Source organism: Pituophis catenifer, unplaced genomic scaffold (genome assembly GCF_029215685.1).
Source record: "Pituophis catenifer annectens isolate HBS135680 unplaced genomic scaffold, rPitCat1.0.hap2 SCAF_10, whole genome shotgun sequence".
Lineage (NCBI taxonomy): Eukaryota > Metazoa > Chordata > Lepidosauria > Squamata > Colubridae > Pituophis > Pituophis catenifer.
In genome coordinates this window covers 25,457,815-25,471,833 of record NW_027256890.1, presented here as the reverse complement: position 1 = coordinate 25,471,833, position 14,019 = coordinate 25,457,815, and the positions used below count along the sequence as shown (strand labels likewise).

Below are 14,019 nucleotides of genomic sequence, written 5' to 3'. Positions count from 1 at the left end.
GGCAAGGACTTCCGGCTCCTAGAACTGTGCCTTTGGGGCTCCCTTTTTCAATAAAGGCAACAAAAAAAGAAGGATTCTCATTTCAGGTACAATTTCAGATATTAGGATAATGGGCGTGGCGCAGCGTGGTGGGTGTGGCTTGGTGGGCGTGGCAGGGGAAGGATACTGTAAAATCTCCATTCCCTCCCCAATCCAGGGGAAGGTTTACTGCAAAATCCCCATTTCCTCCCAATCAGCTGGGACTCGGGAGGCAGACAATAGATGGGGTCGGGGGCCGGTCAGAATTTTTACTGGTTCTCCGAACTACTCAAAATTTCCGCTGCCGGTTCTCCAGAACTGGGTCAGAACCTGCTGAAAAACCCACCTCTGGTGTGCAGCGACCATGTGCCAACCCCCTGAGTTGGCAAAATTTCCCGCCGGTGATGGACAAGCGGCGATGTCTGGATTGACAAAAACAACGTCTTAGGGAAAACGTCTGGCTGCTGCGGCGGGTGCGAATTACGACAAGGCAGGATTAAGACGACAGGCATGAAATGCTTCCTCTGTCCCTCGGCCCACTTGAGGCGCTCTAAATATTCTGACTGTTTCGGACCGAAGAACCAGGAAACCAGAGGAACGGAGTTGGTGGGGACATCAGCACTTCAGAGGATTTAGCAGATCCCCCTCGCCTAGTCCTGATTATCTGGATTACTGGCAGCTTGGAGGCAATTAAGGAACTACTATCTGGGTGTCCTCCCAATCCATCAACATCTTATCCACGGCCTGAGCAGCTTAGTGTCTGAGCTATGACCCATGTTGCTCAGCTGACGTATTTGTTTAACAGATTTCTGCTTTACTAGGTTAGAGAGGCAGGAAAGATCCTTACTGTGCTTACATCATGCTTAACTGGGTCAGTGGGAGACCAGGATTTGGGGGTCCAAGGGACACCAAACTGGGTTTGATTTACTCATATAATCAATCCCGAGTTACGTTTTGGCTGAAAAGAGATCCGGTCCTGCTAGATTTCAACTAATTCTCCCTATACCCAATACAGGGAGTTCTCGACTTACAATCATTCACCTACCTTAAAAGCAAGCTTCTTGAGGAATTCTGGGAGTTGAAGTCCACCCATCGTAAAGCATGTTGGCCAGGGAATCTTAGGAGTTGAGGTCCACCCATCTTAAAACATGCTGGCTGGGGGATTCTGGGCATTGAAGTCCACCCATCGTAAAGAATGCTGACTGGGGAATTCTGGGAGTTGAAGTCTACTCCTCTTAAAGCATGCTGGCTGGGGGATTCTGGGACTTGAGGTCCAGCAGTGTTAAAGCAGCTAAGCTGGGGAGTTCTGAGAGTTGAAATCCACCCATCGTAAAGAATGTTGACTGGGGAATTCTGGGAGTTGAAGTTCACCCCTCTTAAAGCATGCTGGATGGGGAATTCTGGGAGTTGAAGTCCAACATGTTAAAACATGCTGACTGGGGAATTCTGGGACTTGAGGTCCAGCAGTGTTAAAGCATGCTGGCTGGGGAATTCTGGGAGTTGAAGTCTACCCATGCTGACTAGGGAGTTCTGGGAACTGAAGTCCACCCACCTTAAAACTGCGAAGGTTGAGAAACCTTGTGCTACCCTGGGGGAAAAAAACTATTTGACTGGGTTAGTGGCTGATGCTCTTGGCTTCTTTTGCAAAGGGCACATTTTTTTATTCCCTGCAGCCTTGTTGACTAGCGTGACTCACACAGGTCCTGCATGCCTCACACTGCATCTTTTGGGTGGAATGTCAAATTTGTGAGAGGGGTCACCTTAGATTGCTTAGGACAACTGCAACCCACCCGGCTTGTCCAAAGGGACCAACGACCCCATTAAAAAATGGCCATCTTAAATCTATCTATCTATCTATATATCATACTTCAGTTTCTATCCGAATGTTCTTCTGCTGAGTAATTATTTTGAAACGCATCCTTTGTATCGCTTCATCATTGTCTGCTCTAAATACCGACAAACTGATTTGTCGTTCCAAAGTCTTTCCCCGTCCAGGCGCTGAAAACAAGAATGCAAAAAAAGCGAAAATCCCAGGAGGAGAAAAAATAAAAAAAAACTTTCCTTGGTGGGAAAGACTGGCGAGATGAAATCAAAAGACAAGACATTTGAAGGAACCCAAAAAAAGACAGAAATGGCAATTTTCGTTCATTGTTCCCATTTCAGCTGCCGCCTTGTGTGTGTGGTGTGTGTGGATTGGGGATACGGTGGTCTCTGGGAGTTTGGATAGTAGGTTTTTTTAAAAAAATCCCTGTTATATTCAGCTGTTTTTGTCCTTGAAATGACTTTTCCGGAGATTGGGAGGCAAGACACGTAGCTTTTAACCATACTAAGAAGGAGCAAAAGGAGGGCAAGAGTGACATCCAGTGGCTATCTGGGCGTAAGACTTCATTAAAAAAAAAAATAGTAGCCTAAAATATAGATGGTCCTCGGCTTACGACGGTTCATTTAGTGACCGTTCGGAGTTTTTCCAGCCGGACTGGAAAAAGTGACTCGTGGTCGTTTTTCAGACGATCGTTTTTTTGTTTTTTTTTAATTTGATTTATATGCCGCCCTTCTCCGGAGACTCAGGGCGGCTTACAATGCGCTAAGCAATAGCCTTCATCCTTTTGTATATTTATACAAAGTCAGCTTATTGCCCCCACAAACTGGGTCCTCAATTTACCTACCTTAGAAAGGATGGAAGGCTGAGTCAACCTTGAGCCTTGGCGAGATTCGAACCTGCAGTAATTGCAGGCAGCTGGTCTTAATAACAGGGTGCTTTAGACCACTGTACTACCAAGGCTCGTTGCAGCATTCGGTGCCACAGACCTGTGGTCAAAATTTGAATGTCACAGTAACAGAGTCGGAAAGGACCTTGGAGGTCTGCTCAGGTTAACCATTTCAGATAAATGGTTATCCAGTCTCTTCTTGAAAGCCTCCAATGTTGCAGCAGCCGCAACTTCCAGTGGCAAGCCGTTCCACTGATTAATTGTTCTCACTGTCAGGAAATTCCTCCTTATTTCTAGGTTGAATCTCTCCTTGTTCAGTTTCCATCCATTCTTCCTTGTCTGGCCTTCGGGTGCTTTTGAAAATAGCCTGACCACCTTCCTCCTCTCTGGGGCAGCCCCTCAAATATTGGAAGATGCTCTCCTGTCTCCCCTGATCCTCCTCTTCACTAGACCAGCCAGGCCCAGTTCCTGCAACCGTTCATCGTATGTTTTAGTCTCTAGGTCTTTGATCGTTTTAGATAGATTCAGATTAACCGAGTTGGAAGGGACCTTATAGGTCATCTAGTCCAACCCCCTGCCCAAAGACTGCTCTCATGTCTCCCCTGGTCCTTCTCTTCACTAGACCAGCCATGCTCAGTTTCTGCAACTGTTCATCGTATGCTTTGCTCAGTGGACGGTTGTAAGTCAGGGACTGCCTATGTTTCTGAAGGCTCAGAATTCGGCTCCCTTTCATGCAGCATTTCCAAGCCTGCTGGTCGGAATCCCCCCCCTGAATCCCCCCTTGGGAATGACAAGCACAGTAAGCCAACATAGCTGGAGAACATCTGGACGGCAGACTTAGTGAGAAGGACACAAGCAGCTATGGAGGAAATAAAAACTACAACTCCCAGAAGCCCATGCAGCCCTGGCAGATCAGCTGACTCCCAGTTTTGTTTTTTTTTCCTCTCCATTTATGGGGCATTGGAGAGGTTTTAAGCTGTTGGCACCAAACGAGCACAGCACCCCCCTCCCCTTCTTCCGGAAAGCGAGACCAGGACGAAGTCACAAAGGGCATGGTCTAGAAATTAAACACCCCCCCCTCATCATCAGGGAGAGAAAATAATAATAATAATTATTATTATTATTGCAGGGTCTACCCAGGAGGATTTTGCAGGCGTAAAAACTCATGGCTGCATCAGGATCAAACGTTGGCGAGGAAGTTTTGCAAAACTCTGGAAGAAGAGAGCGAAAGCGAAGAAGCCGGAGAAGATCCAGAGATCAGGTCAGCGAAATCCCCCTCCGATTCCTCCTTCCTTCCTTCCTTCCTTCCTTCCTTCCTTCCTTCCTTCCTTCCTTCCTTCCTTCCTTCCTTCCTTCCTCATCTAAGGAAGACTCTTATTTGGGGTTGGACTAGATGACCTACAAGGTCCCTTCCAACTCCACGAAAGATTTGTGTTGCAAACTTGCTCGCCAGTTTTACCTTGCAAGTCTTTCCGCTTAACGACCGCCAACGGAGCCCTGCATTTCTGTTGTTTAAGTGAGACTTTGGTTAAGTGAGTTTTTGCCCTCATTTTGCGACCTTTCTTGCCACGGGGTGTGGGTGTTAAGTGAATCTCTAAGCAAGTAATCCGGTTGTTAAGTGAATCCGGCTTCCTCCCCTGTTGGTCGCAAAAAGGGGGATCATGTGACCTTGGGACACACACAGCAACGGTCATAAGTGTGAGCCGGTTGCCCAGCGGTTGATCAAGGGACCATGCGGATGCTGCAATGGTCGTAAGTGTGAAAAACAGTCATAACTCACTTTTTTCCATGGTCGTAAGTGTGAAAAACAGTCATTAAGTCATTTTTCTCAATGGTCGTAAGTGTGAAAAATAGTCATAAGTCAATTTCTTCAATGGTCGTAAGTGTGGAAAACAGTCATAAGTCACTTTTTTCCATGGTCGTAAGTGTGGAAAACAGTCACAGGTCCCTTTTTTCAGCACCACTGTAACTTTGAATGGTCCCTAAATGAACCGTTGTAAGCTGAGGACTACCTATACATTCTGGTGTTTTGCTCATGGGAACGTGGGGAATGCCGCAACGTTTGTTAAGTGTGAGGACCAGTCGTAAGTCCCTTCTTTCAGGGCGTATTGTAATTTGGAATCGTCACTAAGTGAACGGTCCTTAACCGAGGACTATCTGCGAAAAGCATCTTGCAGCTCAGGTCTTCTCCTCCTCCTCCTCTTTCATCCCATTCTCCAGGATCTTTTGCCATTTTCCGTTCCTTCTCACCGTCCTGAGTTTCTCTCCAAATTTTCCATTCCAGGATCCAGATGTTCGCCTCTCCAAAGCTCTCTCCTATGCTCTGCGCCACGGAGCCGAAAATCTGGGCCTCCACATGTCGTCTGGTGAGTGTTTGCTGACGCTGCCCCTGTTAGTGGCCGGCGCATAAAATATTGCCCTTTTCTCCTCCTCCTCTTCATTCTCCTGCTCCTCCCTCTCCTCCTTCCGCCTCCTCCTCCCTCTCCTCCTCCTCCTCTTCCTTCTTCCTCCCCTCCTTCTGCCTCCTCCTCCTCCCTCTCCTCTGCCTCTTCTTCCTTCTTCCTCCTCTTCTTCCTCTTCCTTTCCCTCCTCCTCCTCTCTCCTCCTCCTCCTCTTCTTCTCCTTTCTCCTCCTCCTCTTCTTCATTCTCCTGCTCCTCTCTCTCCTCCTTCCGCCTCCTCCTCCCTCTCCTCCTCCTCTTCCTTCTTCCTCCTCCTCCTCTTCTTTTTCTTCCTCCTCCTCTTCTTCTCCTCCTTTCTCCTCTTCTTCATTCTCCTGCTCCTCTCTCTCCTCCTTCCGCCTCCTCCTCCCTCTCCTCCTCCTCCTCTTCCTTCTTCCTCCCCTCCTTCTGCCTCCTCCTCCTCCTCCCTCTCCTCCGCCTCCTCTTCTTCTCCTCCTTTCTCCTCTTCTTCATTCTCCTGCTCCTCTCTCTCCTCCTTCCGCCTCCTCCTCCCTCTCCTCCTCCTCCTCTTCCTTCTTCCTCCTCCTCCTCCTCTTCTTTTTCTTCCTCTTCCTCCCTCTCCTCCTATTCCTCCTCCTTCTTCCTCCCCTCCTTCCTCCTCCTCCCTCTCCTCCTCCTCTTCTTCTTCCTTCTTCCTCCTCCTCCTCTTCTTCTTCCTCTTCCTCCTCCTCCTCCTCCCTCTCCTCCTCCTCCTCTTCTTCTCCTCCTTTCTCCTCTTCTTCATTCTCCTGCTCCTCTCTCTCCTCCTTCCGCCTCCTCCTCCCTCTCCTCCTCCTCCTCTTCCTTCTTCCTCCTCCTCCTCCTCTTCTTTTTCTTCCTCTTCCTCCCTCTCCTCCTATTCCTCCTCCTTCTTCCTCCCCTCCTTCCGCCTCCTCCTCCTCCTCCCTCTCCTCCTCCTCTTCTTCTTCCTTCTTCCTCCTCCTCCTCTTCTTCTTCCTCTTCCTCCTCCTCCTCCTCCCTCTCCTCCTCCTCCTCTTCTTCTCCTCCTTTCTCCTCTTCTTCATTCTCCTGCTCCTCTCTCTCCTCCTTCCGCCTCCTCCTCCCTCTCCTCCTCCTCCTCTTCCTTCTTCCTCCCCTCCTTCTGCCTCCTCCTCCTCCTCCCTCTCCTCCGCCTCTTCTTCCTTCTTCCTCCTCCTCTTCTTCCTCTTCCTTTCCCTCCTCCTCCTCTCTCCTCCTCCTCCTCTTCTTCTCCTTTCTCCTCCTCCTCTTCTTCATTCTCCTGCTCCTCTCTCTCCTCCTCCCGCCTCCTCCTCCCTCTCCTCCTCCTCCTCTTCCTTCTTCCTCCTCCTCCTCCTCTTCTTTTTCTTCCTCTTCCTCCCTCTCCTCCTCTTCCTCCTCCTTCTTCTTCTTCCTCCCCTCCTTCCGCCTCCTCCTCCTCCTCCCTCTCCTCTTCTTCTTCCTTCTTCCTCCTCCTCCTCTTCTTCTTCCTCTTCCTCCTCCTCCTCCCTCTCCTCCTCCTCCTCTTCTTCTCCTCCTTTCTCCTCTTCTTCATTCTCCTGCTCCTCTCGCCTCCTTCCGCCTCCTCCTCCCTCTCCTCCTCCTCCTCTTCCTTCTTCCTCCTCCTCCTCCTCTTTTCTTCCTCTTCCTCCCTCTCCTCCTGCTTTTCTTCTTCTTCTTCCTCCCCTCCTTCCGTCTCCACCTCCTCCCTCTCCTCCTCCTCTTCTTCTTCCTCTTCCTCCTCCTCCTCTTCTTCTTCCTCTTCCTCCTCCTCCTCCCTCTCCTCCTCTTCTTCTTCTCCTTTCTCCTCCTCCTCCCTCTCCTCCTCTTCTTCTTCTCCTTTCTCCTCCTCCTCTTCTTCTCCTTTCTCCTCCTCCTCTTCTTCATCCTCCTGCTCCTCTCTCTCCTCCTTCCGCCTCCTCCTCCCTCTCCTCCTCCTCCTCTTCCTTCTTCCTCCTCCTCCTCTTCTTCTTCCTCTTCCTCCCACTCCTCCTCCTCTTCTTCTTCCTCCCCTCCTTCTGCCTCCTCCTCCTCCTCCCTCTCCTCCGCCTCCTCTTCTTCTTCCTTCTTCCTCCTCCTCTTCTTCTTCCTCTTCCTCCTCCTCCTCCCTCCTCCTCTTCTTCTTCTCCTTTCTCCTCCTCCTCTTCTTCATTCTCCTGCTCCTCTCTCTCCTCCTTCCGCCTCCTCCTCCCTCTCCTCCTCCTCCTCTTCCTTCTTCCTCCTCCTCCTCCTCTTCTTTTTCTTCCTCTTCCTCCCTCTCCTCCTCCTCCTCTTTTTTCTTCCTCTTCCTCCCTCTCCTCCTCCTCCTCGTCTTCTTCTTCTTCCTCCCCTCCTTCCGCCTCCTCCTCCTCCCTCTCCTCCTCTTCTTCCTTCTCCTCTTCCTCCCCCCCTGCAAACCCCACTCTCTTCTCACACCAATGATGTTAACCTATGAAATATCTGCAAGAAAATCACCCAGCTCAGAGAACATCAAGCTTAGCTGCTTCCCCCCACTTCCCCACCCTCATCCCAAGGAAGAAGGAAAAATCAAGCTTTGTGATTCATGCCGTGTTGTAACATGGCTTGTTTGGGGTGTTTTGTGTGTGTGGAGTCCTTGGTGCTCTCTGAATCTGGTTTTTTTCTTGGCAGACATTTCATTTACCCAGCTAGGGAACTTCATCAGCGTTAACGGTGTGTTGTGCGCAGATCTAGGCATCGTAATGCGTACATTCGGAATTCTGGCTTTGGGTCCTGGCGATTGTGGCTTTAGCCAAATGTGGCTTAGCCTACTCGAAGTCTTCTTTTCCTTTCGTTCCTGAATCTTAAGACGGCTTTGTCGACACGGGGGAGATTCTTCGCTTGCCCCAATTTAAGGCCTGGTCTGAGGAGGACATGAAGCGTGTCGTGGAGACCAATGAAAAACAGCGATTTGCTCTCTGCCGACATCCGTCCAGCGGACACCTCCAGATCCGTGCGAATCAAGGGCACTCGCTACAGGTAAGGAGTTCAGAGAATCTAATCCAGGGGTGGGCTGCTGGGGGTTCGCAAGGGTTTGGGAGAACCTGTAGTTAAGATTCTGTGCAGTTCGGAGAACCCCCAAATCCCACTCCTGGCTGGCCCTGCTCACCCAGCCCCGCCCAGGAGTCCCCACGCAGCCCGTTTTGGATGCAGGTAAGTGCAGGGTACACGCAGAGGCTCAGGGAGGGCGAAAAACGGGCCTACCGGAAGTTCGGAAGTTCCGAACTACTCAGGTCCGCCTGCCGCCCCGACCCCCCCCACCCCACTTTTAAAGCAAAGAAAACGTAGGAAAAGAGAGCGATTTCATTTCAGCCAAGTCCTTGACGGTAATTCTTGTCCTTTCAGGTTCCTGAGCTGGAATTAACTCCGCTGCAAACCCTACAGGACTTCCCAGAGACTGTGGCTCACGGCACACTTCTGCGCCACTGGCCAGCCATTCGTCAGCGTGGCCTGTCCCGGATGGGGAGGACACACATCCATTTAGCGCCTGGATTGCCAGGGGAGGGGGCCGTCCTAAGTGGTGAGTGCTCCACTTTGAGAAAGGGGTGGGGTGGGGTAGGGGGGCAAGGTTTCCTTGTGTTCGGTGGCATCGGAATCCTTGTCTAGTGGGAGTTTCAGAGAGCCCCTCCTTCCCAGTCGGTTTTAATCGCGGTTAGGCAGTAACCATCCAGGATTTTGGATTTATCGGAAAGACGCTCGGTACCAAGCGAAAGATTGCGCAGTAGGTAGAATGTGGTAGAATATCAGGCTGGCTCTGCCCACCGCTAGGAGTTCGATCCTGACTGGCTGAAGGTTGACTCAGCCTTCCGTCCTTCCAAGGTGGGTAAAATGAGGACCCAGATTGTTGGGGGCAAGAGGCTGACTCTGTAAGCCGCTTAGAGAGGGCTGTGAAGCACTGTGAAGCAGTATATAAGTCTAAGTGCTATTGCTCTTCCTTCCTTCCTTCCTTCCTTCCTTCCTTCCTTCCTTCCTTCCTTCCTTCCTTCCTTCCTTCCTTCCCAGTGATTAGAATGCAGTATTGCAGGCTAACTCTGCTCACTGCCAGCAGTTCAATCCTGACCAGCTCAAGGTCGGGCCAAATTGTTTAATTCCTTTCTAAATTGTTTTTATATTTTGTATTTGATGTTTTTTACTTCTGGCTGTTCACCGCCCTGAGTCCTTTGGGAGAAGGGCGGTATATAAATTTAAATATTAAATTAAATTAAATTAAATTAAATTAAATTAAATTAAATTAAATTAAATTAAATTAAATTAAATTAAATAATTAAATTAAATTAAATTAAATTAAATTAAATTAAATTAAATTAAATTAAATAATTAAATTAAATTAAATTAAATTAAATTAAATTAAATTAAATTAAATTAAATTAAATAATTAAATTAAATTAAATTAAATTAAATTAAATTAAATTAAATTAAATTAAATTAAATTAATTAAATTAAATTAAATTAAATTAAATTAAATTAAATTAAATTAAATTAAAGGTTGACTCAGCCTTCCATCCTTCTGAAGTCGGTAAAATGAGGACCCAGATTGGTGGGGGCAAGGAGGCTGATTCTGTAAACTGCTTAGAGAGGGCTGGAAAGCATTGTAAAGCCCTGGCCAAAAAAATAATATGAGAAAACATCTCAGAAAAGACCCTCCTTAGGGAGGGAGGGAGACACTCCTTCAGACTTGCAAGGTCCTGTTACTATACCTAGAATCAAGATCACTTGAAGTGTTCATACCGCTTTATAAGGCCTTGGTAAGGCCACACTTGGAATACGGCATCCAGTTTTGGTCGCCATGATGTAAAAAAGATGTGGAGACTCTAGAAAGAGTGCAGAGAAGAGCAACGAAGATGATGAGGGAACTGGAGACTAAAACATATGAAGAACGGTTGCAGGAACTGTTTTATGAAGAGAAGGACTAGGAGTGACTTGATAGCAGTCTTCCAATATCTCAGGGGCTGCCCCAAAGAAGAGGGAGTCAAGCTATTCTCCAAAGCACCTGAAGGCTGGACAAGAAGCAATGGGTGGAAACTAACCAAGGAGAGAAGCAACTTAGAACTAAGGAGGAATTTCCTGACAGTGAGCACAATTAATCAGTGGAACAGCCTGCCACCAGAAGTTGTGAATGCTCCAACACTGGAAGTTTTTAAGAAGAGGTTGGAGAACCATTTGTCTGAAGTGGTGTAGGGTTTCCTGCCTAAGCAGGGGGTTGGACTAGAAGACCTCCAAGGTCCCTTCCAACTCTCTTTATTCTAAATAATACCTGTTACAATAAAAGTAATCCAGATTTAAGTAGCATGGGGTTTCTTAGTCTGCTCTACCTCGTAGGTCTGACACTGAATTCGGGCGTAGCATGGTATGTACAATCCTAACTTGAGATAAAGCCTTAATGCATTCAAGTACAGCCTCTTCTTTCTCTTCCCAGGAATGAGGAACAGTTCTGAAGTGGCCATAATCATTGATATTCCCAAGGCGCTGGCAGGTGAGTGAAGACCAACCTTGTGGAGTAGAAGACAGGTGAAGAAGTAAATCTTGAATTTAACAGGTTGACGGCTCGCCTACAGTGAGTGCTCCCATCACTGGAGGCTTTTAAGGAGAGATCGGACAATCATTTGTCTGAAATGATATTGTTGTGACTCCGACTCCCGAGCCTGTACCCATGGAGGAAGAGGACTCAGAAGGTGAGGGGGAGGAACTGACAAGGCCTCCCTCTCCAGGACCCTCCTCTCTGGCAATGCCTCGGGTTCCATCCGAAGGCCAGGGGGAACAGCCTGGGATGTGCCAGGAGGAAGGCATATCGGAGCACCAATTGATAGGGAGCGAGGATGATGAATCCTGGCTTGATCCCAGGCAGCGTCAGAGGGAGAAGGAAGCAAAGGAAGAGGCGTGGGAGGGCCAGGGATTGAGCTGAGTCACTGAGCCACGCCCCACAAGGGATAAAAGGGAGCGCGATTGCTCGGCAGGCTTTGTGACGGACAAAGTTTAAACTCTAAAGAGTCACATTGTGACTCCTGCACTTCGGCTCAGATATATTTTGGACTAAACTCTTGTGGATAATTTGTCGCTCTGGAAACGGGCTGCAGATAAGGCCTCTCCTGCTTTTTTGGGAGTACTAATTGGACTGGGTAGGCATTTTACAGTTAGCTGCCAGAACTCTCGTCTGCCAGGAATTCTGGTCTGTTTATACAATAAATTATTGGCAGACGTCTTTGATATTGCATTTGTCTGTGTGAGGACGGGGGACAGAACAGATATAGGGCCGTGATGGCGAACCTATAGCACAGGTGGCACGCGGAGCCATATCTGTCGGCACGCGACCATTGCCCTAGTTCAGCTCCAGCACGGATGTGCGCACCGGCCACCTGATTTTCGAACCTTCTGAGCCCACCAGAAGTCAGGAAAAAGGCTGTTTCTGGCCTCCGGAGAGCCTCCAGGGAGGGAGGGGGAGGCCATTTTCGCCCTCCCCAGGCTCCAAGAAAGTCTCTGGAGCCTGGGGAGAACGAAAAACAGGCCTACCGGGCCCACTGTGCCATCATGTGCCAAAAGTGGGGGGAGTGAGGGGGGAAGTCGTGCGTGCACGCGCAGTGGGGGCGAGCACATTGAATTAGGGGTATGGGCACGCACGTGTGCAACCCCCCCACGACCCCGCCTTTGGCACGCAGCGGCAAAAAACGTTAGCCATCACTGGTGTAGGGTCTTCTGCTTGGCTGGACTAGAAGACCTCCAAGGGCCCTTCCAACTCCGTTACAATACTGTATTCTTTTCTGATGCTGAGGGTGGAATTTAAGGGTGGGTGGGAACCAGTTTCAAATCCTGGGGGAGAAGTCTCAACTTGTCTGCCGGTCTTTTAGAGACGAGGGAGGGAGGAAATGATGCGGGTTGACTCAGAGAATTCCTGCTTTCCCCGTAGATGGGATCTCTTTCTCCCGCTCGGCGAACGGCGTCATCCTAACCCCGGGCAACGCAGACGGGTTGTTGCTTCCCTGTTACTTCAGCAGAGCACTGCAGCTTCAACCTCGACGTAAGTCTGAAGCTTCTTCCGGGCTCTTAGGCCCGGTTCAGGCCTCGGGAATGTTCAAGGCACACGTGGACAAAACCAGAAGTGGAATTCACTTACCTTCGCTACAAATGTGAGGGCCTTCCGCATATGCACAGAGTGTGAAAAACGGGACGTGATGACGTCCGGGAGGGTGGGTGGAGTCTCCCACAGCTGCCACTACCGATTCGCCCGAACCGGATAGAACTGGCTGCATACCACCACTGGATAAAATCAGCAGTTTGAAGCCTGGGAGATTTTCAGTGTAGGCCGTAGAGAGGTTCAACAGATGCCACATGGAAACAGCTGGTCATATCTGGACTTTCCAGATGAGTTACAGGTAGTCCTCGACTTACAACTGCAATTCTGAGCCCAGAATTCCTGTCGCTAAGCGAGACTTTGGTGAAGCGAATTCCGCTCCGTTTTACGACCGAATTCATTAAGGAAATCGCGGCAGTTGTTCAATTAGTAAACACGGTTGCTCGGCGAAATCCGGCTTCCCCGTGGACTCAGGTCTCAAAAAAAGAGGATCACTTAACCCCGGACAGTACAGTACAACGGTCGTAAGTGTGAGTCAGTTTCGTCCGGTGACCATGGAGGGTGTGGTTGCAACGGTTGTAAGTGTGGAAAAAAACAGCCATCAGTCACTTTTTGTCAGTGTCATCATAACTTCAAATGGTCACTAAGTGAACTGTTTTATGTCAAGGACTGTATTATTCAAGGGAATGATAACACCTCTATCTGGGCTTTCTGCTCTTTTTCTCTTCCCAGGCAGCCTCCTGCCTCTTGAGTGACTGTTCTTGTCGTGGATCTCTTCCCTGCCATCATTTCATCCGAGAGACACGCCTTGATCACACGTGTGCGTTCGAACACGTAACTTAACCAGGAACTTTCACTATTTCAATTAGAACAGACATAATCTTTCTGGTTTTCTCTTCCCTGTGGAAAATATATCTCTAGTCCCATTTGGGTAGTCCTCGACTTAGGACCACGAGGGGGCCCCAAAATTCCTGTCGCTAAACGAGTTAAGTGACTTTTGCCCCGTTTTACAACCTTCCTTGCCACGGTTGTTCAGTGAGTCACTGCAGCTGTGAGAAGTCAGTAACACGGCTGTTCAGTGAATCGGGCGTCCCCCGTGGACTTTGCTGGTTAGAAGGTGATCCCATGGGACACAGCCACCGTCATAAATAGGAACCCGTGGCCAAGGATCCGAATTTTCGATCACGTTGACCATAGGGGTGCTGCAATGGGCGTAAGTATGTGAAAAAAACGGGTCGTCAGTCACTTTTTTTCAGTGTGGTAACTTTGAACGGTCGCTAAATGAACCGTTGTTGTTAAGTGAAAGAGTACCTAGCCAAGATGGGTAGATCAGTGGTGAAATCCAATTTTTTTTTATTACCGGTTCTGTGGGCGTGACTTGGTGGGTGTGGCAAGGGAAGGATACTGCAAAGTCCCCATTCCCTCCCCACTCCTGGGGGGAGGATACTGCAAAGTCCCCATTCCCTCCCCACTCCTGGGGGAAGGACACTGCAAAATCCCCATTCCCTCCCCACTCCTGGGGGAAGGATACTGCAAAATCTCCATTCCCTCCCCACTCCTGGGGGAAGGATACTGCAAAATCTCTATTCCCTCCCCACTCCTGGGGGAAGGATACTGCAAAATCCCCATTCCCTCCCCACTCCTGGGGGAAGGATACTGCAAAATCCCCATTCCCTCCCCACTCTGGGGGAAGGATACTGCAAAATCCCCATTCCCTCCCCACTCTGGGGCCAGCCAGAGGCAGTATTTGCCGGTTCTCCGAACTACTCAAAATTTCCGCTACCGGTTCTCCAGAACCTATCAGAACCTGCTGGATTTCACCCCAGGGGTAG

The 14,019-nt window shown here is 49.3% G+C and overlaps 1 protein-coding gene across 2 annotated transcripts; it reads left to right on the top strand.

The window, feature by feature from the left end:
* The first annotated feature begins 21 nt into the window (after window positions 1-21).
* TRPT1 (tRNA phosphotransferase 1) lies at window positions 22-13,673 on the top strand. 2 transcript variants are annotated; one of them, XM_070950872.1, is made up of 8 exons: window positions 22-86; window positions 3,856-3,987; window positions 5,011-5,092; window positions 7,931-8,100; window positions 8,467-8,641; window positions 10,538-10,594; window positions 12,023-12,133; window positions 12,924-13,673. In XM_070950872.1, the coding sequence occupies exons 2-8, from the start codon at window positions 3,892-3,894 to the stop codon at window positions 13,028-13,030; spliced, it is 798 nt and encodes a 265-aa protein (XP_070806973.1). In that variant the 5' UTR covers window positions 22-86; window positions 3,856-3,891; the 3' UTR covers window positions 13,031-13,673. The 2 variants fall into 2 exon arrangements, with proteins under 2 accessions (XP_070806973.1, XP_070806974.1); XM_070950873.1 differs by lacking the exon at window positions 22-86 and having other exon boundaries at window positions 3,757-3,987; window positions 12,920-13,020.
* The last annotated feature ends 346 nt before the right edge of the window (window positions 13,674-14,019 follow it).

Coding starts and splice junctions, on each gene's coding strand:
- TRPT1 (XM_070950872.1), top strand. CDS start 3,892: ATGGCTGCATCAGGATCAAACGTTGGCGAGGAAGTTTTGCAAAACTCT. Junction 5,093..7,930: donor GGGCCTCCACATGTCGTCTG/GTGAGTGTTTGC, acceptor CTGAATCTTAAG/ACGGCTTTGTCGACACGGGG. Junction 8,101..8,466: donor ATCAAGGGCACTCGCTACAG/GTAAGGAGTTCA, acceptor TTGTCCTTTCAG/GTTCCTGAGCTGGAATTAAC.